The sequence below is a fragment of the Liolophura sinensis genome, chromosome 6, assembly GCF_032854445.1.
Source record: "Liolophura sinensis isolate JHLJ2023 chromosome 6, CUHK_Ljap_v2, whole genome shotgun sequence".
NCBI lineage: Eukaryota > Metazoa > Mollusca > Polyplacophora > Chitonida > Chitonidae > Liolophura > Liolophura sinensis.
The window spans coordinates 30,787,114-30,810,542 of record NC_088300.1 but is presented as its reverse complement, the minus strand read 5'-3'; the positions used below and the strand labels follow the sequence as shown (position 1 = coordinate 30,810,542).

At 38.7% G+C, this 23,429-nt stretch overlaps 2 protein-coding genes across 2 annotated transcripts; one reads left to right on the top strand and one right to left on the bottom strand.

The window, feature by feature from the left end:
- Positions 1–2: 2 nt before the first annotated feature.
- On the bottom strand, positions 3–12,730 carry LOC135467085 (exonuclease 1-like). Its single transcript, XM_064744846.1, has 12 exons — positions 12,629–12,730; positions 11,651–11,872; positions 10,656–10,775; positions 9,221–9,344; positions 7,946–8,083; positions 5,635–5,847; positions 5,013–5,200; positions 4,180–4,276; positions 2,682–2,883; positions 1,199–2,283; positions 533–584; positions 3–142 (listed from the first exon to the last, which is right to left on the bottom strand). The coding sequence occupies exons 2-12, from the start codon at positions 11,809–11,811 to the stop codon at positions 3–5; spliced, it is 2,520 nt and encodes an 839-aa protein (XP_064600916.1). The 5' UTR covers positions 11,812–11,872; positions 12,629–12,730.
- A 216-nt stretch (positions 12,731–12,946) lies between these two features.
- Positions 12,947–22,445, top strand: LOC135468533 (protein YIPF4-like). The gene is made up of 6 exons (XM_064746834.1): positions 12,947–13,118; positions 16,095–16,260; positions 18,066–18,237; positions 19,010–19,087; positions 20,183–20,296; positions 21,121–22,445. Exons 1-6 carry the CDS (start codon positions 12,989–12,991, stop codon positions 21,256–21,258), a joined length of 798 nt encoding a protein of 265 aa, XP_064602904.1. The 5' UTR covers positions 12,947–12,988; the 3' UTR covers positions 21,259–22,445.
- Positions 22,446–23,429: the final 984 nt, after the last annotated feature.

Below are 23,429 nucleotides of genomic sequence, written 5' to 3'. Positions count from 1 at the left end.
ACTCACTTGCTTTTATGTGCGAACTTAGCAAACATGCTTTTGATGCTGGTCTGTTTTTCAGCTGGCAGGGAGTTGTGCTTTGTCAGGCTAGAGTTCTTCCCCTTCTCTCGAGACAACCCGGACACACGACACATGGAGGATGCTGGAAAAAATGTTGTGATACGTAATTCACTTCACAAAAGTTAATATAAAAAATGTACTCATTACCAGAATAATATCTCAAATTGGCATTTTTCAAATCTTCAAATCCAGGTTCAACAACGAAAGATGATGGAGTAACAACAACTCAGGTAGAGATTGTACTTATGCCATTTATCTGTATGCTTTATTTTAAAATAAAGTTTAACATTAAACAATCTGATATTTGTTTAGTTGACTGGTGTTTTATCCCTTACTCATTATTCTGACATCAGAAATTGGGTCATCCAGAACGTAGATTTTTTACATTAATAGACACATTAGAGACTGGTAACTTTAAAGGTTATCCAATGCACTGACGGAATAAAAGTTCAAGACAATGTATTAATTATACCTCTATATGGTGTTTTCACACAGGGAGGGGTCACAGTGATGGAGTCAGCTACCTGTAACATGATAGTGTGATAACAGAAAAATAAATTATGTGGCAGACTGTTCAATTCTCACTTTACCAGGAGGGTTTTTCATTCCAAACATATTTACAAAAATATAATACATACTACTACATGCAGTTGGCAAGTAATCAATCCAATTAATTAAAAATAAAATGCTAAGTCACAACATTGCTTGTTTGTGATCTTTCATATACTGTTTTGCGGCAATACAGTAGAGACGTGCATCAATAATTAAAAGTACAACAAAACGAGAGCAGTTTTACAATAGCTGCAGTACTCCAAGCGGTGTTTCGTGTCATCATAGACTAAGCATCCTTGTTAAGTGAATGGCTGATGTTAAAAAATAGGATTCCCATGTTAAAAGATTGACCATCATCCAGAATGACTGAGCCAAACTCAGCCCGGTTTCACAAAACTTCCTCTGTTCAACCTGCTTAAGTTTGTACTGTTTCGCCCAATATTTCTCAAAAAAATTAAGCGAAACACAACTTAGTATGGTAATGAAGTTGCCCAAGTCAAAAAGAGTTTCAATAAACTTGACCAACCTAGTTGGAGCAAATAAACTTCAGATTTATTTCCAGGATCACACTAGTCCCATTGCCTACCTCTTTAGAAACTGTAGAGCAGCTTATTGGGAAGTCACCCTTAGAAGCAAATCTCTGATGTTGTGCTGTATCAGTGATGTCATCCTCAGGATCAGTGAGATCTATAGTGTCAGCGGTGGAGAGGCTGAATTTACCCTCTGTTACTGGCAGACTCGGCTGGGACAAGCATGTATTCTGTGATGTGGAGCTGTCACCATTATCCAATGACGACGATCGATACCCACTTTCATCATCATAGGAGTACGACCCAAGTTCAATATTTTCCTCACTATCTGGACTTTTACTTCTTGCATTAGGTTCACAGTCTCTGTCTGCACACTCTTTTCTTGCCACTTTTAGTTGTTTAAAAGGCTGACTCACTTTCAAATTATTTTTCATGGTTTGTCTATCTGTATGACAACTTAATCCTTTCCCCCCAGCCTGTTTAGAGAATTTGAATTTTGACCAGCTGAATGCCGACGGAGAATTTTTTTCCTGACTGAAAGAACTGGGTTTCATACTCTTGGTAGGTTCTTTAGGTTTCTGTTCTAAATCATCTAAAGATTGCTGACTGGCACTTGAATTTTCACAACTGTCTGTACCAGCCACACCTTCAGCTTCTTCTGACACTTCCCGGTGGTCTTCCTCTAAGGGCTCATTTTTCACAGCAGCGTTATCTCCCTTCTCACTGATACCCTCTTGTCTTGAAGCGGATGCTGGTGTCCTTTTCAAGGCCAGTTTCGACTGAGTTTTGAAAAACCTGCTTTTAACTTCTGTCTTTACAACAGGTCTGTCCACAACTGCGTTTATATCAAATCTTTCTTTCTTCAGGCTTTGAGGAGAGACAGCAAATTTATTCCGCCTTGGCGTGACAACAGTGACAGGTGTCTCAGATGAATTTTCCTTGTCCTCTTGCTGTATCACATCCCAGAGGTGTCTCTTGTCAGCTTTGTTCTCATCCTTCCCTTCACCTCCGTTTTTATCACTTTCAGAATCACTGTTCTTACTGTCGTGTCCCTCTGATCGTTTCCGCTTTTTCATGCCACATGCTTCTCCATATGTGTCTGTTAAGGCGTCCTCAACCATCTTTTCCTCTTTTTCATCATCTGCAGAAACAAAATTACCTGTATCTAAGATTAAGACTGTTGTCAATGAGTGAATGGGTGTTTTGGATTAACAGTTCAAAGATGTCTAGAAAAGACTTTTATTCAAGTAAATAAACCAACAAACTAACCCGGATGCCAAAACTTATGCCAACACCAACACGCCGCTGTTAACAGCACAAGGACGAGTAACGCGCTAACAAATATAAACTTAGCCCCAAGTACCTTCACTAGCTCTCTTCAAACATTGTAAAAACTTGGCCGCCAGTACCTTCTCTAGCTCTCTTCAAACATTGTAAAAACTTGGCCGCAAGTACCTTCTCTAGCTCTCTTCAAACATTGTGAAAACTTGGCCGCAAGTACCCTCTCTAGCTCTCTTGTAAAAACTTGGCCACAAGTACCTTCTCTAGCTCTCTTCAAACATTGTAAAACCTTGGAATCAATCACTTGCTCTTTTCCAACAGTTGTACATCTCTCCTTAGGCTGTATTTCCTTTAGAGCATGAATGTTTCCTGCAGGTCGGTAATTCTTATTCCATATGCTAAGGTGAGACAGGAAATTCTGCTTGTTTCTTCCCTTCTGTTGAGAAGACCGTTGAGAAGACTGTTAACACAAATACGATAAACATTAATGAATATTAGTCTTCTTTAACAATGTAATTACTTCAGATTTCACAGAATATTGTTGTTTACAATCCTGTATCTTACCATTACACGTCCAGTTACTCAGCAACAAAATGGCCATACTAGTATCTCTCCTCCATCTTGGCACAACAGCTCACCAGTTATGTGTAGTATTCGATACGTTCCAACAACGGCAATTTCTACGGTGTCTTCAATTTCATTACACTTAACATATCAATCATAAACTGTAATACCCGAAAATAGATCATAACATTTGTTTTTCTAGAATACAAACACATTTAGATTATGCCAAAATAAATCCACCAACCTCTATACACTGCTGAACCTCTTATCATCTAATCTCAAAATCTTTTTATTCAGTATAAAATTCTCTTTCACATAACTTTGATCATACACAACAACAGCAGGGCAACATTATCCTAATTCTTCAATCTTTTCACGTATAAAAGAGCAACTTTTAGTGCATCCTTTCAATTTGATTTTGGAATCAAACCGACTTTGGTCGGCCAATTTCAGGGCTTCACAAAAAGTATTTTATAAGTCCCACATAATGTTCTCAAAGTATGCTTCAATAAACATCAACCATGTGAAAAAACATGTGAAATGGATGAAGCATTATAGTAATCTGTGTTGCTGTTGACAGTTTATCTAGAAGATTAGTTATTCACAAATCAGACTGAAGTCATATGTTCATATCCATCTTTCAGTGGTTTGCCTGAGACGATCACTCTGCAACAGGGGGTTTGTTCAATACATGCACCTGATGGACAGGGGACATGGTTTTCACAGAGATGCTCTCACTGTCTTTCACAAATAACCCTGATCGTCAGTCAAACCACATGCTTTTGAGCATGGCATTATTAAATAACTAAGTGCCGCCTCTCCAGGATGATACCAAACATACCAACAATTATACACTACAAAACAAGTGTATGGGGACACCAGGGTCAACATTCTATTCAGTTTGTGCGTGACAAAACCAAAAACAGTACGTCAAGAGAGACTGAAGATCTGAATGAGTGTTGAACTATGAAACTATGAGGACAGCAGCAGTTCGCAATATGGCACTGCTTGGAAGGTGTTTTCTTTTTATTTTATCTATTTATTTATTTTTTATCACTTCAAAATAGAGAACTGAAAATATTACTGTAACATAAATCTTGCTCCATTTACATCCAATGGAAAGGTTTATTTATTATGCAGGACTGGGAAGCTTGAATAAAACACATTTTTTAAATCTTTGACAGTCATGTACCTGTGGCAAGTCTGGGTCGAAGTCAGACATGATCTCATTGCTGTAAATGTTCCAGTTCCCCAGCGCTATCTGTAGTGCCTTCTCTGATGAAAAATATCTAGAAAGCAAGTCAAGGGTTTATACTAACAAAATGTTATTCTAACCCTGTAGAGAATTTCACCCAATCAACAACACAGGGTTAGCCTGGTACCCACCCGTCCATGTTTTAGTAATTTAACAAGGGAGAAATAAGGAAAAAAATGCACACCTTGTTCAAGTAAAATGCCCTCAAAAAGGGATGTTTGTGCACTGTATTTCATATTAATTTCTGGCTAAATCTTGGGTTAACAGAACAAGTAACAAGATATTTAAAATACATCATTGCCAATACCAGTCTGGTCTATAACTGTCTTCAATCAATGCCATTTTGAAGTAGGTTGGTGATCAAATTCCTTTTCTTAGTGATGATGTTTCAGTGTGAATTCCAACACTGTCATGTATAACATCAATACAACTTACATTGGAACATATTTATTTATTTATTTGATTGGTGTTTAACACAGTACTCAAAAATATTTCACTTATATGACGACGACCAGCATTAGTGTGGGAGAAAACCGGGCAAAGCCCGCCGGAAACCCACGACCATGTACGGCCGGAGAGGAAGCCAGCATGAACTGGACTTGAACTCACAACAACTGCATTGGTGAGAGGCTCTTGGGTCATTGGAACATATTGAAAGCTGCCATAAATCATGCAACAAACTCTTGATTACACCCCTAGTTAGTTCCAAATTTAATATTTCACTGGGTTGTCTTCATTTCTAATTTTTCCAAACTTTTTGTAAAGGATACGACCCAGCATACTGCAGCTCCTTCTGATCCATCCCTGTGGGATATGGGGTAAGTGGAACCAGTTTCCTCTCTCTGGGGTCAAATGCTAACTGGTACAGGAATGTGTTATTGGCCTGAATAAAACCTTTGATGTACTCATCACTGACAGCAATTTTTGTATTCAGGTAACTGGGGATTTTCTTTAACACCTGTAAATAAAACAGAGAATCGAGGCATTCATAAAATAGAAACAGTCATAGACAAAGGCATCACTTATTTATTTATTTATTTATCTGATTGATGTTTATTTATTTATTTATTTGATAGGTGCCACAAACCTGTTCCTGAATTTAAAAACTCTTTTCAATGCTTAGTTTTTGATACTGGAAGTTGAAACTTAGATACGTTCATCTTAAGATAACATTCATGAGGGGCACAAAATTTGAATTCATAAAGCCCCAAAATAAGCTTTATGATAGTATTTCATATTTTGACCTGTAAGAAATAGTTTCGTATAATCGGCTCCTGTTAGTCAGAATCCAAATTTTAACCACCTGTGCCAGCAAGGACCCGACCCTCCCCTCCACCCCCCACCCTCCAATACACACACACATCTCCAAAATTATCACTAAGAAAATCTCACCAATCTCAGGTCAGGCTGTCTAGCTGTCTTGAACACCTTGCAGGCCTTAGCTAAGCCAATGCCTGGTAGCGAAGAGAGGTAATCACAGCCTGACAATATGCACATGTATCTAAACTTCTCAAATGTATAATTTTCTCTCATCTCCACGACTTCATTAAGACGGCTGCTGTCAATCAATATCCCATTGCCATAGAAATCCATTTTGAAAATTATCTGAAACACAGTAAAAATTGGAACTACATCAAATAGGAAGCCATAACATTTACTAGTGAAAAAAAATTAATTTCTTCATTTGTTTGATTAATGTTTTACAACCATGCTCAAGAATATTCATCACAGTGCTCAGATTGATTGCAGATTGCCAGGATCCAGATAAACTGCTCATGTAGAGAAGACGGTGAATGTATGACAAACCTCCAGGCACAGGAGTAAACCTCGCCCTGGGCAAGCCTTCATTTTAACCTGGCCATGGGTCGACTAGATTCAAGGCTGGTTGGTTGCTAACCTAAACAAAGGCGAGGATGCCTAAATTGTAGTGTGGTCTATTGCGCAGGTCTATATTTTCGCAGGAGACAAAAGGTAACTGCCTGAGGTGCAAGGCTGCAGAAGTCTGGCTCTACTCCAAGAAAAGTAAACAGAATGGCTCCGCTGAAGGATGATCCTCAATGTTTGAAAGAGATCCTGTCAGATGTAAGAATAATGCTCACTGTTTGAAACAAACGTAAATGTTTGAAAGAGATCCTGTCAGATGTAAGAATAATGCTCACTGTTTGAAACAAACGTAAATGTTTGAAAGAGATCCTGTCAGATTTGTAAGAATAATGCTCACTGTTTGACATAACATAAATGTTTGAAAGAGATCCTGTCAGATGTAAGAATAATGCTCACTGTTTGACATAACGTAAATGTTTGAAAGAGATCCTGCTGTTCGCAGGGTTCTCAATGATGAGATATCTCCTGACATAAAGATTGACTGTTTGATGTGCACAGGAACAATTCATCACTATATGGTTTTATGGGTGGCGGAAACCAGAACGTCTAGAGGAAAACGCCTCCAAGCCCGCTAAGGCTATATATGTACATATATATGTACTTTCATCAAGGGATTTATCAGAAGGTTACCAGCTACCAGAGGCCTGCTTTTGTAAAAAAAAAAAAAAAAAAAATCAGCAGGTTGCCTCTTACTTTTGTCAAAGCTCCTGTTTACTTCTGTTAGGTTGGCTATTTTTCCAGGGTAGCTTTTTGCTCCAAAGACAATAAAAACCCAGGCTCTCTTAAAATCAGTAAAAAGACATACACACTCTACTTCTTCCCATCCACAAGGTAGCACAGTCCAGCAAATCTGGAGATACTTTTTGGAAGTTTTTAAATTGTTTAATTAAATGATTCAGGTTTAACATCACATCAGCAGTACTTAAAATGAAAGGCACCACCTGACTAACGTTTATGTCCACTGAAAAAATAACATTCAAAGCATCTTAAACTAACATCAAAGTTATTTTCCTTATTATAGTCAAAGAAGTAGTCTATAGCAGATAAAAGTTGTGGACTTCAGTGACAAAGGTCCAAGTGACAAATAGCTTTCTCAGAAACTGGACATACTGGAAGGAGCTGACCTAGTTATCACGGACGTCAGAGAAAGCACCGCGGCTTGAACGCGGCGTTTCAATAATTTTACTGTTATTATAAAAGAAAACAGAAAAAAATCACCTTTTGTATGCAAGAAAGACAAAGGAGAAAAATCTAAATTCTTCAATTCTCATAAACAAAGAAAAAAATTATATCGTAAGTTTTAATTAATTTTAAGCATTGTCCAGTGAGATGCTGTCTTCTCATCAACCTTCGGCATCCCTTATGAATTTTAAATGATACAGACTTGTCCCACAATACTGCATGAAATGGCCCCTCGACTGTACATAACTAAATTGTTGTACACGATCTCAAAATGATGTCTTATGCAGCAGTTCTGTGTTATCATATGTCACTTCATGGATTGCACGTGTAAATGCTACGTCACAGCTTAGGTCGCGCAACCTGATAGCCACACGTTCGCTTGTATAAAATTCTCAAGACGTCTGCCTCGTTTCACACCAGCCATTTGTGCAGTATTGACATTTTGTTCTACATGTTATGCGGTGAAATCTCATTAAAATAATAAAGTATGATACTTTTTAGAAAGCTTGAGAATCCTGCTGTCGACTGAAATGTTTTAGCCAGATGCTGTCTAGTCCTTTAAGCCATATTGTGGGTAAATGTTTCAATTTGTCAGATAACGGTTTTCAGCATACAAAATACCACTTTTATCCCTCACCTTGTCACATCCAAACAAGAGCAGATCTGAGTCTTCCGTGATGATGAGTTGAGCAATGCCTGCCTTGTTGAGATAAGCCAGCTGAGCATCTGCCTCATAGGGAGCCACAATACAGTCCACGCCTCGTGAGCGACACGCCTAGAACACAGGAGGTCAATTAACAGGCAACGCGAGTCAATCAATCACCAGGGCTTGGTTTAACAACACTTCCTAAGATCAGTATGGGGTTTATGTCAGTAGTATATTTCTTTAGTCCAACACAGAGTGTTTCTCAATAAAACTAAAGTCAAGTGGCCAAAATTATGGTTAGGAGAAAACTGGGAAGAGCCCAGGGGAAACTCAGTTGATAGTATAATCCACAGGCCGCTTGCAGACCCCACGTACAACCAGAGAGGAAGCCAGCATGAGTTAGACGAACGCACAGCAATCACATTGGTGATTCCGAGTCAGAAAGGTGTTCTTAAGTTGATCTGGGTCTTCTGAACTACAGCTATATAGTTTGATGCCTCCTGATTCATGTTTTGATCATTTACAACGCAGAAAACGGAATAAACGCACAGCAATCACATTGGTGATTCCGAGTCAGAAAGGTGTTCTTAAGTTGATCTGGGTCTTCTGAACTACAGCTATATAGTTTGACGCCTCCCGATTCATGTTTTGATCATTTACAACGCAGAAAACGGATTAACAATGATAGAATGCTTGGGATCAAACATTAGAAAATGTACTTTACAGTGATGTCACAGCAGGCATTTGCTACATTCCAAACACAGACCGCAGAAGACAATCGCTAAACTGTTGCAACTAACCATAACTTACTTGTGGCTGCAGTAACAACACAGGATGGTGTAAAGTTTCACACATCACCGACAAAAAACAGAAGATTATTCACCAGGCCAGTGCTTCGCAGTGGGCAAGATAAGCAGACAGCCCAACTTTAATGAAGTTCCACAGCTGAACCATGTTAAAACTTTATTTATATTTATGACGCAGTTTACAGACTAACTATTTGTGTATTTACTGTGAAAATAAAGACACAGGTATCCTTTCAGGTTTGCTAAGAAAGATGATGTCCTATTGGAAAATGCTTCCAAATGTAATATTTTATGAGCTTTATTTGCCTCTTAAAAATTACTACGTAGCAAGTTGTAGAATAAACATCCCTGTTTTTTCTTATGTTTACACAATCCATTCAAAACTATATGAATTTGTGCCACACATCATTTCTTCCCACTCTCAATTTCATTTTCATTTTCCTCATTGATCACCACCAACCTTCATCAGCTCCAGGGCCATTTCTGGTGTGATGTCCACACACTTCTGGAAACAATCCCGAGCCTCTGCGCGCTTCCCTTCACGCAAAAACTGAGCTGCCTTCTTGCGGTTAATTTCACGTCGCCTGAAAAAACAAGAAGACATTGCATCTCTTTCATTCAAAACAATTTAGAAATGTCACTGATACAGGGTTCAACGATGGTCAATTAACAAGAGCTTTCGGATAGTTCTGAAAATGACCAATTTCACTATGAAACTTTTTAGTCATGAGGTAACAGCGGTTTGTAAATGTTTATTGCTGCCACCAATTGAACATAATGGATTATGTGGTGAACATATTACACTCATAATATCACTGGCCTATCTCATCATTCTTTACTCGATCACCTGCAGATAATTATACATACATTCTCCGTTATACTTAGATCAACTAGGGGAATTCCAAGTGACATGAACCTGTAATTAGCTGTGTCAACCAATGAAACACGGCTACAGATCAGTTCATCAGCACATCGGTCGGACAAAGACTGTTTACCTACACTGTGGCAATAATGTGACTGTCTCTGACTAAATTAGCAATCACACTTACCGCTGGAAACCCACTGGCAGGAAGTTTATCTACTCGCTGATTGGTAGGAATATTTTTACAACAGTACAATATGTCTTCTAACATTTTGGACGAACTGGTTGACGCCTGTTGTTGTTGTCTTGACTTCGAGTCCATCAACAACACAAAAGCACACTGACTTTTCTCTCCCCGTTGACGAATATACAAGCTTATCTTTTTTCAAATTCACTGTATCTGCCTGATCAGCTGTTTAAAATATTCAGTTCAATATTTCAATGTTGGCATTTCTTTAGTAATATCCTTGATAATTCATTTAGTTGTCAGCCACTTTCCTGGAGTCAGTCAGCTTTCAATTGGATCACATGACGTGAACCATCCGATAATATTTTGTGTATGGATTTTTCCCTGTCTCACAGACATTTCTGTCATTTGATTGGCTCTCTGATAACTGGGTCACGAAGCTGTTTAAACGGACAATGGCTCTATATCCATCAGTGGGTGATCAAGTAAAGAATGACCAGAATAATATCGCTGATATTGTGAGTGTAAGAATATAATGGGAACCAAGGGAGACCACTGTGTTGCACCTCACCCGGTCCAGGTATTTCAAAAAACCTTCCCACATGCATAATGTGATTTATGTGATTGGTGTTCTACGCTGTACTCAAGAATATTTCACTTGTACGACGACGGCGAGTATTATGGTGGGAGGAAACCAGGCACTGCCTAGAGGAAACCCATGACCATCCGCAGGTTGTTGACAGGCCTTCCCACATACTAGAGAGGAACCCTGTACACACATGACGAAAACTTAAGTGTAGCAGAGGGTTGGGGTAGGTGGTTGTATAAGGATAAAAAACTACTCACTCTCTGCGAGATTTCTCCACATCATGTTTGGAGGGTAAATGTTGACCATCAAACACCAGGATGGGCTTGATGTCCTTACTGAGAAGGTAGTTCACATACTTCATACAGTAATACACATACCTAATACAAAAAAGGGCATAACTCAATTTTCATAAAAAAAAATAACACATCACAATCTCCTCAAAGCATCTAAGAAAACGTGCTGCATATCATTTCACACATACTGCAAAACAAGGCATTGAGAGAATACCTGTAGCTCGCCTCATGGAGCAATTTGTAAAACTGCAGGATGTTCAAGTCATGTATGTGATATTGACCTCTAAAACCCAAAAAACAAGTACAATGACTGACACTGTCACACACAGATATCATCTTATAATTATATATTGCTAAAAAAAATTCCATTAAATCAACAAGAAAGAGCAAAATTAATATACTGTCACAACAATCACTATGTATCGTATATGTAAGGATTGCAGAGCAGTGATTCCATATGCTATGGAGATGTAAATCATTGTGGCGGTAAAAGACAGTGTGGCGATTTAGTGCCTAACTTTACCATAGAGTTTTTTGATGTGCAAATTGTGAACTGCAACCCTGTGAATAGCTGAGCCAAACGTTGAGCTATGAGGTAAAAGACTTCCTTGGTCTCAAATGCAAATCACGACCAATGATTGGATATTTGTGTACTATGGGTGGCCACTGCAACCCTATGATGGGTCAATAACTTTAACCTAATTGGACACCAACACTGCCATTGACAGTACCTGATTGCTCTCTCATAATACCTCTCCTTCCTACATAAGGCGAACTAATAACGAATTATAGTCTCTTGAAATTTGTTTATTTTTTAATCTCATTAAGGTTTAATGCTGTCTTGATATTTGAAGCCTTTCAGTTACTTCTACAGCCTGCAGAGTATCACCTATCATGTGTAATAAATAAATGCACTCTAAACTCCCTAGAGCAAAAAAATGGTGGAATACTTGACGCACTGTTCAGTTTTTTCTCCCATAGCCAGTTTGTCTGCACAAGAGAACGCCCCACGATGCAGCCAGCAGTAAGCATCTACAGCCACAGTACATCCTGAGTACTGGGACACATTCACTGGAGAGTGGATCTTTTTGAGGAAGGGAAGCAGCCCTTGTATACCCATGGTGATGCTGACCCTTCTGTCAACTGTATCTGCACTACTGGTCAGTCAGTTATTCCATGTTCTGAAAGAAGAGGCAGAGTCCAGGGATTATCCCCCTTGCATGAGTGACCACATCAACCACGTGACTAGGACAAACAGACTGAACAGGTTAGTTAATTACAGAAACCAAACCGCTGACGTTGATTTATACTAGGGAAGCTTTAATGCACGTGTGAACAATGGTGATGATCCTTACCCTCAATCTGACATATTAAGGTTTTTTCCCCTGCATACATACAACTGTTGCAACTACAATGTTCAATGAGAGTTATCCCACACCGCATTTAGAATGACCACATGATCATGCCCACTGCTGAAAAACTATTCAATTCAGTATTAAACACCAATCAGTTAATCGTTCTAAGAAAGCATACATGCAAATATTGCAGTGTGCACTTTTGTTTTCATTCACTTATTTCGCAAAAAAATAAATGATCTCAAGACATATATTTTTTTTTTGATGGCTTAACCTGTTAAACAGGCGACACTTCTGGGATGCAACAGCAACATCTTTGCCAGCGAAGTAAAATCGACATGATGTTCTAGACTGCTCATACCTTCGCTTGAGGAGATGCATGTCCAAAGGTTTCTAGTTAGACTTCTACACCTTTGTTATGATCTAGTTGGAAAACGACTAGCGAGTCATTCAGGGGTTGCGAACGACAGCATGCAGCGTCATACTCATAATTTAACAGCTTACATGAGATGAACTTTACTGCAGTTTCGTATCCATGAAACAACAATTAATCTAAGTTCATATTTAACCATATATACTAACCGCATTGTTCAGAATCAGTTCCTCGATTACCTTCTATCCAGTGCTGTAATAAATAAAGATCACGAAAAGGTAACATGGATTTCACTTCGCGGTCTGTAGTTCCCGCGTTCAGGATAAAAAGGTCAACCACAGTCCCATGACTCTTTAAGTACAATTGTATGCCTAATGCTATATGACAAGAATGACAGCTGCTGCGAGGGCCTGGGTCCAGGGTGGAAAAGTTGCGAAGTCTTCACACAGAGGTATTACCATGCGTAATGAACACATTCCACCAGAGTTGAAAGGAGAGTAAAGAAAACATCATTCGCCATGGCGGAACAGCAACAACAAGGTTTTCCTCCACGTCAACAGCACTATTCCATGATGATGGGAGAACCTGTCCCTACAAATCCAGCGTTTTACGACCAAAGTACAGCACCAGCCCAAAGTCCCTCCAGATTACTGGCAACTCAAGATGAATTTCAGTTTGTACCGTCGAGTGGCGTCCCTGGTAAGAAATGGCCTAGATGGCATTATCTGGGGGGTAGCTTTCGTCTTTCTGTTGGCGAAAACAGTGTTGTTGAATTGACTTTCAAATTTTGTCAGTCAAATGGAAGGTGTGTTGATTAGGTTAACATTTTTCTAGTGAAAGAACCTTTGCTGAAAGAACATGCGTTAAGTATTATAAGTATGACATTAAGTTAATTTTCAATTAATATAAACATGGAGATAGAATAGAAGGAGGATAGTCTGGTCAGTTCACAGACTGACAACGCTAGTCTGTTGAGGCATGAAAACACTTCATGCAGTCTTGTCGCACTTTGATGTTCTCAGTACATTACTGATGACCAACTAGACTCGCCCAGAAAAGCTTTCTCCAAAGAGCACATTCTGACTTGTATGTACCTTCTAACTAGCTGGGACCGGCCCGGATAGCACAGTTGGTAGAGCATCCGCTTCGGGACCGGTAGATCCAGGATCAATCCTTGGTCGAGTCACACCTAAGACTTTAAAAGAGGAAGTTGTAACTTCCTCGCTTGGCGTTCAGCATGAAGGGGATAGTGCAACGACTGGTTGACCCGTATCAGTATAATGGCTCGGGCGGGGCGGCTTACTTGCCTTTGGTAAGTCGTCTCAGTGATGCAGCACTAAATAAAAGAGCGGTGGAAATCCGTCCTGCAACAAGGAGGCACATTACACGTGCATGCACCCTAATGATTCCTTCGTCGTCATATGACTGAAAAATTGTTGAGTACGACGTTAAACCCCAAGCACTCACTCACTCACTCTAACTAGCTGGTTATCACCAACAGTTCAACAACAACTAAATTGCTTATAAAATGACCTATGACCACATGTTTGATTGACAGCAGTACAAGGCTTGGTTAGGTTGTTACAGTGATCTGAAAAAGACCCTGTGTGAAACGATTTTTAATAATTTGAAATACTTTACGATCAATTGAGAAAAATAATATTTTGTGTGAACGTAAATAACATAACAAGTTATTGACTGCTTGAGTGAACGGGAGATCAGAAGCTTATTTTCAGAGAAACTCAGGGTTAGAAAATCCACCAAAAGCCTAAGTGATTAACATTAGAAAAGCTGAGAATATCAGAATATTGCCTGTCTTTGACAGAGTACTGATATACTTTCCGATCAACTTTCATATGAAAAGGTTATACTAATCAAAAGAGCAAAATGAAAATTATATGCACACCGCCTTATTTGGGAGTCGGAAGCACGAATTCTGGGAACTAATGCAAGAGTTGCGTCTGCAATATTTTTCTCTCAGTGAATGCCCACAAGAGCTCGAGGCTATCCAGTGTGAATGCATATAGAGCAATTAAGCCTATAGGCCCACCCATTCAATTGTGTAAAACCAATCATATAAAGTAAGGTTGCGGTGTAACAAAAGTCACAATATTGTTTGAAGGAAACTCCTTCTGGCATGCAGTCGTGTTTATAAAAACTTCTACATTTATTATTTCCAAGGTTTAAACTTTCCTGTTGATAATAGAGGTAACGCAGTTGTTGCATGCTTGGGTGGAGTGGTCTATACACACACTTTTAGGCCTGTTGCTCAGCAGCTGCATGGGTGGGGCAGGTGACTTTAATGAATATTTACCTAATAGACAGCATTAGAAATATTTGCGATGCCGACGGTCCAGACTTACCCTGCTTCTGGCATTTCTTGAGCTCACGGAATTGTTTCTAAAAAATTATGCAACCTGCTTTATAAATTGGTGAAACTTTATGATTGATTTTGAATGGTAACGCACTCAAAGACAAGGCTGGGGTTATTCCAGACAGCTGTATTCTCCTGTCACAACAAAGACTGGTCCCCACAGTGTCGGTAACATACATTAAACAGTGTGAAGCCTCATAGCTGTGTCTTCATCTATTCAGCCTCCATGATATAAACAAGTACTGAAGTAGCATACATTAATACAACATTGTCCTTATTCATAGCAATGAGCACCTACAGATAGGTTCCTTGCAAGGAGCAGGAGGTGATAAATAACATGGCACTAAATGGGAGAAATGCGGATTTTTACCTATTGCTAAAGTCTTATGGACTACAGATCATTGAAACTGGCATATATGACTAGATACATTCTTATTAATTTTCCCCAAAAGAATGTCTTTTTTGAAAGCTATACTTTTCATTTTTTTATGTTAAATTCAACTTCAATGCTTATCTCACCTGGACTGAATTGGCTTTGTTTTCACCTCCAGTACTCCAGTCATGTGACCAAAGAGTGTGCTGATGATTGGTTCGGGGTAGATATGACATCACTACAAAATTATAAATTGCTGACCAGTGATAATCTCAGATGAAATGTCACAAGGAATGTAGCTTCACTACATAAGAATGCTGATGCCATGAATGTGACATTGCTGCAATAACTCCGTAGAATGTCAAATTTTTTTAGAACAAAATTGGAAATATTTTTAAATGGTCTCAGTGTTGGAGGCATTGTATGTGACAGGTAGTTACTTGTATGCAATGCTATTGCTACACATTGTGTTTGAGAACTATTAGATTAATCACTAGGATTCAAACTTAGTGACCATTATTCCTTGGCTATTGAGGCTGTATGTTCTAAACCAGACTCCCACTGACTCTGTTGCGACAAGAAGGTAAATGATTATGACTCTGGTTTTTCTCTGCCCATTACCCTGATCACAGGAAATATATTTGAACACAGCATAAAACATTAATTGAATAAATAAGTAAATATACATGTTGTATTTTTCCTGCATGATTCATTTCATCATGAAGAATTCAGAAATTTGTTTCCAAGCTTTTTGTAATTGCATAGTAGTAGTTGCTTGAGAGTTTAATTAATTGTGAAGTGTAGTGCCCAAAATAAGTCAGTATTATTCAAGGAATATTTATAGGGCTGGTATAACTTAAAGTATGATGCACATCAAATTTCCAATAGTGATTTCAAATCTTTGATTTCTGGTTGTAATACTTTTCAGGCTCTCCGACTATAGAGGGCACCATTTCTGTTGAGAGTGGTGCCAAAGGGCCTGGTTTCCATGGTATCAGACAAAGGGGCGTGGCCTCCCAGTTTCTGGAGAACAGAGGATTTGGTTGGCTGATGGAGGTTGAAGACATGGAGGAGGAGGAGCAAGCACCTCTGCTGTATGTGAAAGATAATGTATGGTGTTGCAAACTGATGGGTTGATTGATTAATGCCATTCTCTGAATATTTTATTCATGTTATAGTGACCACTTACACTGGAGGAAAAACCCAAAGTGCTCAGAGTAAACCATCAACAAACATTCTGATATGCGACGGAGAGACAATAGTCTGCTGAGTTAGCTCAGTAACACCTATTGTGTGTGAATCCAAGACAAATGCCCTGGCGGACAAAGCCCCGCGGACAAAAACCAGGGGGGACGAAAGCAGGCAATACATATCCGACAGTCTAACAAACATGATGACAAATCTTTGCTGACGTGAATTCATATGTAGTGTGACTTTGTTTTCCATCTAAAAATTTGTCATCAAAAGCATATCCCATTTCTCACTTAAACAACTTTCCTCTCATAAGCATTGTACACATACAATATCACTGTCTCTGATTTCTCTAATATTATTATCCAATAAGTACAAGTTTATTCTACGAACCACTATACTTAATTTGTTTGGCTGCAATATTTCAGCATGGTATACAGGTTATAGCTTATTACGATTCACAGCATCACTTCACAGCTGCCGTGGGGTATGCATTTTGAGTCGATTTATAGACAACTTATGCAATTTTATGTGTTCCCTATAGCAGATATATTTAAAAATTTAGATTTTTCACAAATTTAAACCAAATCATATTATAGTTCACAAGAAAAATATTAGTTTTAAATATTCTTAAAAGAATAAAAAACATCTACACTTGGAAAGATGAAAACAGGCAGGTTTTGTTTCTTTTGGTTTTTGAGGTTAAAACCATCACTGCTACATTTTGTGATTTAAGAAGATTTGTGTTCTTAGAATATAAAATGAGTTTTCAAGTAAGCCTGGAACGGAGGTCGAGCATTCTGCTTATCACTGAGATATATACTAGTATTTTTTTCCGATGTCGTCAAAAACATTTAGAATACATGGGGATTGAACGAGTAAGAAGAGGTTTTCAGGTAAGCCTGGAACGGAGGTTGAGCGTTCTGCTTATCGCTGAGATACATACTAGTATCTTTTTCCGATGTCGTCAAAAACAGTTAGAATACATGGGGATTGAACGAGTAAGAAGAGGTTCTGTTGATTGCAAAGGTGTATTGTATGAAACGTCACTTCAGGGAGAATGTTTCAAGTTTTCTCGAACAAGCAAACGACTTATGTCATTTTCTGGATACACTTAATACTGATCAAGTGGCATACGTCCGCCGGGACTTTTGTGTGCCGAGGATTTAAATGATAGAGGCACTACCTGCCCCTGGAAATGGTTGTGATAGAGTAGGATTGTCACAATGCCCAAAGTGCTTCCAGTATTTCTTTAACAGGAGCCTCCATGGCCTAGTGGTTAGTGCTAGCCCAGCACAGTGTCTCTGGAACCTCACATGCGATTTCATTGAGTCCAGTTCATGCTGACGTCGTCTTGGGTTGTATGTGGGAATGATCATCAGCAACCTGCAGATGGTTGAGGGTTTCCCCAAGGCCGGTTTCTTCCCCCCATAATGTTGGCTGCCCTTACATAAGTGAAATATGCTTGAGTATGGCGTAAAACTCCAATCAGATAAATAAATGTAACAGTAAGTAGTTCCTAAACCGGTTGATGAGAGCCTCATTATTTAGTCATTCTACGTATTATTTATTATGCAGTCATCTTGTTTTTGGGTAAAAAACATCCAGGCTACTACTGTTTTACTAGGCAGGGTCATCATCTACTCTTGCACAAATATTAAGGTTACAGTTCACTTTAAATAGGTAACTGTTATTTTTTTCTCTGCAGGGAGGAGCTTGATATTAATCTGAAGGACATTTATTACAAAGTACGTTGTGTGCTGTTGCCAATTCCACAGATGGGTCTTAACAGACTGGTCGTCCGTGACAACCCTGACTTTTGGGGCCCTCTGGTGGTCATTCTCCTCTTCTCACTTGTCTCCCTTTATGGACAGTTTGGAGTATGTATTGATCTGTTTACCTTCAGTCTTATAATTTAGATTTCTTTTCTCACATCTTCTATAATGAAGCACCCATAAGTTTAATTTGCTTCTTTTCCAACATTCAATGTAGAAACAAAATAAGTTACTCTAATTCCTCAACCTTTTCGCATATGAAAGAGCAACTTTCAGTGCAATTTATGCACATTTTGAATTTGATCTTGGAGACAAAACTTCATTGGTTAGATTAGACAGTTTCAGGGCTTCACAAAAAGTATAATTTTTATCAGTCTATGCAGAATAATGCCTTCAGATTATGCTTAAAATAAACACCTTGCAAAACATGCGAAAAGATTGAAGAATTACAGTAGCAGAAAGTTTAAGACGAAATATTCTGTCTTCATATTTTGAATAGCATATGATATAGATCAGACATATTATGGAAATAACAGGCACTCCTGCAGTGTGTACTCATCGCAATGAACTGTCATCACAAGGGTTGTCATCACATGTGAATATTGTGACTCAAACGAATATGACTTTGCTAACATCATCACACTGCTGAATGTGAAGTTTTGTAAAACAAAATTGTAAATGTGAAGGTCTGTTGAGCTGTGCATAAAAACTGATGTATGAATATTCTGCAGGATGTAAACAGCTGGTGAAATGTTGTAGGAGGGAATACATGTAAATCTACAGTTAGTGAAAATTTCTTGATTATGGCGTAAAGCAGGAATCAAATAAATAAATACATCTATAGTATATATATATATATATAATTTTTTGTTTTCAGGTTGTCTCCTGGATTATTACGATTTGGATTTTTGGTTCACTCATCATATTTTTACTTGCTCGAGTTCTTGGTGGAGAGGTATGTATTGCCAATATTTCATACAGGCCTAAATTTTGGATAATCTATATAATATACTTGGTCATATTTTGGAAAAATGAGAGCACATATCAGTGGTTTGCCTTGTAAACCTCAAATAATCCTGAGATGAGTAATTTTTTTAAAAGCGCTTTATGGGGAAATGCCAAGTACAAGTCGTCTTGCTCTCAGTGAACCGTGACTGGGATGGGATGTCATGATTGGTGTCTTTAGGATGTTGCTCCAGTGAGGCAGCACTGTAAAATATGTCAGCCTTGGGATGTTCTCCAACAACTGTGACATCCTCACAATACTGTTGAAACCATTGTTAAACCTCAAGCAAACAGTTACCTGTAGTGAGGCACCATGGCTAACTCATACAGATGAAACATTGTTCTCACTTAAGCCTAACTTCCTTGCTTGGCATTCAGCATGAAGGGAATACTATAATGGCTCGGCGGGGTGGGGGGGGGGGGGGGCGCCTTACTTGCCTACCTGAAGGTGTCTCAGTGAAGCAGCACTAGATATAAAAGCGGTGGAAATCCGTCCTGCAATAAGGAGGCACATTACATGCACTCTAAGGATTCCTTCGTCATCATATGACTGAAAAATGGTTAAGTACGACGTTAAACCCCAAACACTCTTTCACTCGCTGTCACATAAGCCGATTAGCACTTCTCCATTGAGGATGGTCAGTGGAGTCGGAGCTGGGACAGTGGGGCAGTGGGGTGCTGAGATCTCATCTTTGATGATCTAGGGTCGCTGAGCGTCACCTGATATGCTGTGATAGCCTGGACTTAAGTGCCATTAGTTTTGTGTTAGGCCATGACTGGTATTAAGATTAAAGCCTGTCTAAACTTTTAATACGCTTCTGAACAACCAGTTTCTGATGGTGGTTCAAATCCTGCTCACCCTTGTTCTGTGACGGACTTAAATCAGCTAACAGGTACCAGGGTGTAGAGCAAACAGCTTCCGTCCAGTTTCCTCCTCCCATAATCCCAATCAAACAAATGTTTAATAAATAAAATAATTCTTGTGCTATGTTATTTGTTATTTATTTAAATTTCTGAAAGTATCTTAAATCCTTGCCTTTTATAGGTAAACTACTCACAGTGTTTGGGAGTAATTGGTTACTCAGTTTTGCCTCTGGTGATAACAGCCTCCATTCTTCCTTTACTCAGCACTTATAAATACATCAGTATGACATTCAGGGTAAGTTGTACAGAAAAAGTAACAGACAAACTGGGGCCTCTGTGGCCGAGGTGTTTAGGGCAACAGTGCGGCACAGTGTCCCAGGAGCCTGTCACCAATATGGTCATTGTGTTACTCTCATGCTGGCTTCCCCTCCGGCCGTAAGTGGGAAGGTCTGACAGCAGCCTGCAAATGGTTGTGGGTTTCCCCTGGGCTCTGCCAGGTTTCCTCCCACCATAATACTGGCCACTGTCATATAAGTGAAATATTCTTGAATACGGCGTTAAACACCAATCAAATAAATAAATCCCTCTGTGGCTGTTGTGTAGGAAGGTCTGCAGCAAGCTGGGGATGGTCGTGGATTTCCCCAGGGCTCTGTCTGGTTTCCTCCCACCACAATGCTGGCTGCCGTTGTATAAGTGAAATATTCTTGAATATGGCATAAAACACTATTCAAATAAATAGAATAAATAAGTAATAGACAAACTAACAGAATGTAGGAGTAAATGGCATTGAATTTTAAAAATGCAAGTATACAGGATCATCAATTTTGATCTGAAAATTTGATCTGATTGGCAAAATGTATTTCAGTTTACAATTTAACATTAGAAAATTTTGATTACCCTATTAAAATAACCTAAAATTTCATCAGTGTCCAAGTTGCTCATTTTTCTGATTCTGAGAGTCCTACCGACCTTAGAAAGGTGTTTTGACGTTTAAGTGGCAGGTAGAATAATAGTCATTTGGGAAAATGTAAGTTCCAGCACCAAAAATAATATTTTGTAACATTCATTTGCCTCTAACAGTGAATTTTTGTATGAACCTCTCCGTTTGTAACATTTCAGATACTGGGTGTATTATGGGCAGCATACAGCGCTGGATCACTCCTCTGTGTGCAAGAACTTCAACAGAAAAGACCTCTTCTTCTGTACCCAATATTTTTATTGTACATCTACTTTTTGTCGCTTTACGATGGAGCCTAACGTACGAATGAACTGTTTCAGCATGGAATTGAACACTTACAAAAAAAAAAAACAATTGATACTGTCTGTTTCCAAGGCAACACAGTGCATAAGTGTTTTACAAAGATATCACATACAGTGCACTTTTGTGGGAATTTGTTGTTTATACCTGTACAGAATCATGGCTTGTATATACTTTATGTCATAAGTAATATGCTTAACGAACATTTATATGGCTGATGTAACATGGGTATTTATGCTTGTAAGGAGTTCAGTTTCTTACTAAATTTTCTCCCCTTGACAACGTGGGAAAGTGTTATTAGGTATCACAGTTCTCATCCTCTAGAGTCTTACTTGTAGCTCATGTCTGTTTTGATAAGCTATATGTAAGTTAAGGTTAGAAAATTAGGTTATGGTGTTGTTGGACCAGATTTTAAGATTTCATTACCAAGTACATGTACCATATCAATAGAAGTATGTCAGTTGCTACTACATAACATTCAGTTTGTTTTTCGTGCATTAACACTAAGGCTTGCCATACAACAGAAAAATACTTATCAAAAGTCAAAATCACTATATGACTCCCAACTGCACCGCCAATTCACTCGTCTTAAGTAAACTTTCTACCCAGTTTTCTCTCACCTCACCACGGTTGAATATCTGCCATCAAAATACATATAGGCGTAACTTACTTGTTTGGAGCTAAGAGTAATTGTGTGCATAAATTACGAGAACAGATGTTTACCTGTGCATTTATGCACATACAGCATATGCCATTGGTTAGTTATATAGTCCTGTCTTAGTGTTCTAAGACAGTGTTGTGACATAACCTACATAATGGATGCTGTTATAATCTCGTGTAACCTCATAGTCACTGTTGCGTAACATGGGAAGTAATTCAGAACAGGCCTATAGAACATATCTCTTTCTGGTGTGACGTTGCAGTGCTTGTGTACTGCATGTGTTTAATGAAAATACATACACCGATAAGTGTATAATTGCAGAATAAAGAAAAAACATAAGTGTTCATAGCCTCGGACCGTTTTGTTACAGCTGGGATTCCCCAATAACAGGAAACTGACAACTATCTTTATTATACTGTATGCATGAATGTCATTCTTGTACAGATTATCATAATTCTTGGGTGTATGTATATAGATTTCAACTGTAAACCGTTGTATATTTATTTTAATAAACACATCCATACATGTGACGAATGTATGAGTTTTTTTTATACACTATCTTATTTGAACACCTGATTAAGAAGTAGTGGCGCCACAAGAGGAAGGAAATTCCGTCAAATAAAGCAAGCTTCGACCATGATTATAAATATAGCGACCTGAGCGAGTGGATGTGTTGAATGGAAATGCCAGATAAAACATATCACTTTCCACGTAGGGTGAGATATTTGTTCATAGCCATCTGGCAATCTTAACTATATGCCGTCGACAATATGTCCCATTAAGAGTAGTACAGCATCAAAAGGGCCACTGGAATCGAAGGAGATGACATATCTTTTTGACTGCATAATATCGTCTACAATTCATCAAAATTTAAGAATCATGGGTGAAACAATATTAAACTGTCTTCACAAATTTTTTAATGATACATATGAAATATGAAATGCTTATGTTTAGAGCATTTTGAATAATTGCGAGGTTAAGAAGGTTATTGTTTCTGCTAGCTTATGAAGTGGATCAAGGGGGACTACTCTAAGCAACTGTTATTTGCGGGCATTGCCCAGTTGATAAGATTTATTTACGTGCATTGATTCCCATAACGGTCATGATGTGGCCCTCGTCTATCTCATTCTGTGTGTTCAAGTTTGTTTATCTAGAACTTTGAAGTAAATTAAGCATCACTGTTAACTGGGTGTAGATTGTGATTAATTTGGTTGTGTGCTGCATCAGTTTGCAGCGGTTATCCAGTGAAATATGCGGACATTATGCTACATAGCTACTTGTACGATGGCTGATAAGGGCCACAGTATGCCTTCAGTAAAATCAAGGTTGATGAAACGAAGAGGTGAAGTTGCGATGCGAAGAGACGATAATACGAAGTTACGATAATACGAAGCTGTAATGCAAGGTGACGATGCCAAGATCATATCACAATTTCGTCTCTTTGCATCACAACATCGCCCCTTCGCTTCATCACCCATGGTGTTACTGGAGGCACACTATGGCCCTTAT

What these genes read in the sequence shown, in the direction of transcription:
- LOC135467085 (XM_064744846.1), bottom strand. Translation starts at nt 11,811, where the DNA reads ATGGGTATACAAGGGCTGCTTCCCTTCCTCAAAAAGATCCACTCTCCA. An exon ending in ATGGGAGAAAAAACTGAACA is followed by an intron (nt 10,776 to 11,650) that starts GTGCGTCAAGTA and finishes TTTTTGTATTAG; the next exon opens with GTATGTGTATTACTGTATGA. An exon ending in GTGGAGAAATCTCGCAGAGA is followed by an intron (nt 9,345 to 10,655) that starts GTGAGTAGTTTT and finishes TTGTTTTTTCAG; the next exon opens with GCGACGTGAAATTAACCGCA.
- LOC135468533 (XM_064746834.1), top strand. Translation starts at nt 12,989, where the DNA reads ATGATGATGGGAGAACCTGTCCCTACAAATCCAGCGTTTTACGACCAA. An exon ending in ACCGTCGAGTGGCGTCCCTG is followed by an intron (nt 13,119 to 16,094) that starts GTAAGAAATGGC and finishes AATACTTTTCAG; the next exon opens with GCTCTCCGACTATAGAGGGC. An exon ending in ACATCAGTATGACATTCAGG is followed by an intron (nt 20,297 to 21,120) that starts GTAAGTTGTACA and finishes GTAACATTTCAG; the next exon opens with ATACTGGGTGTATTATGGGC.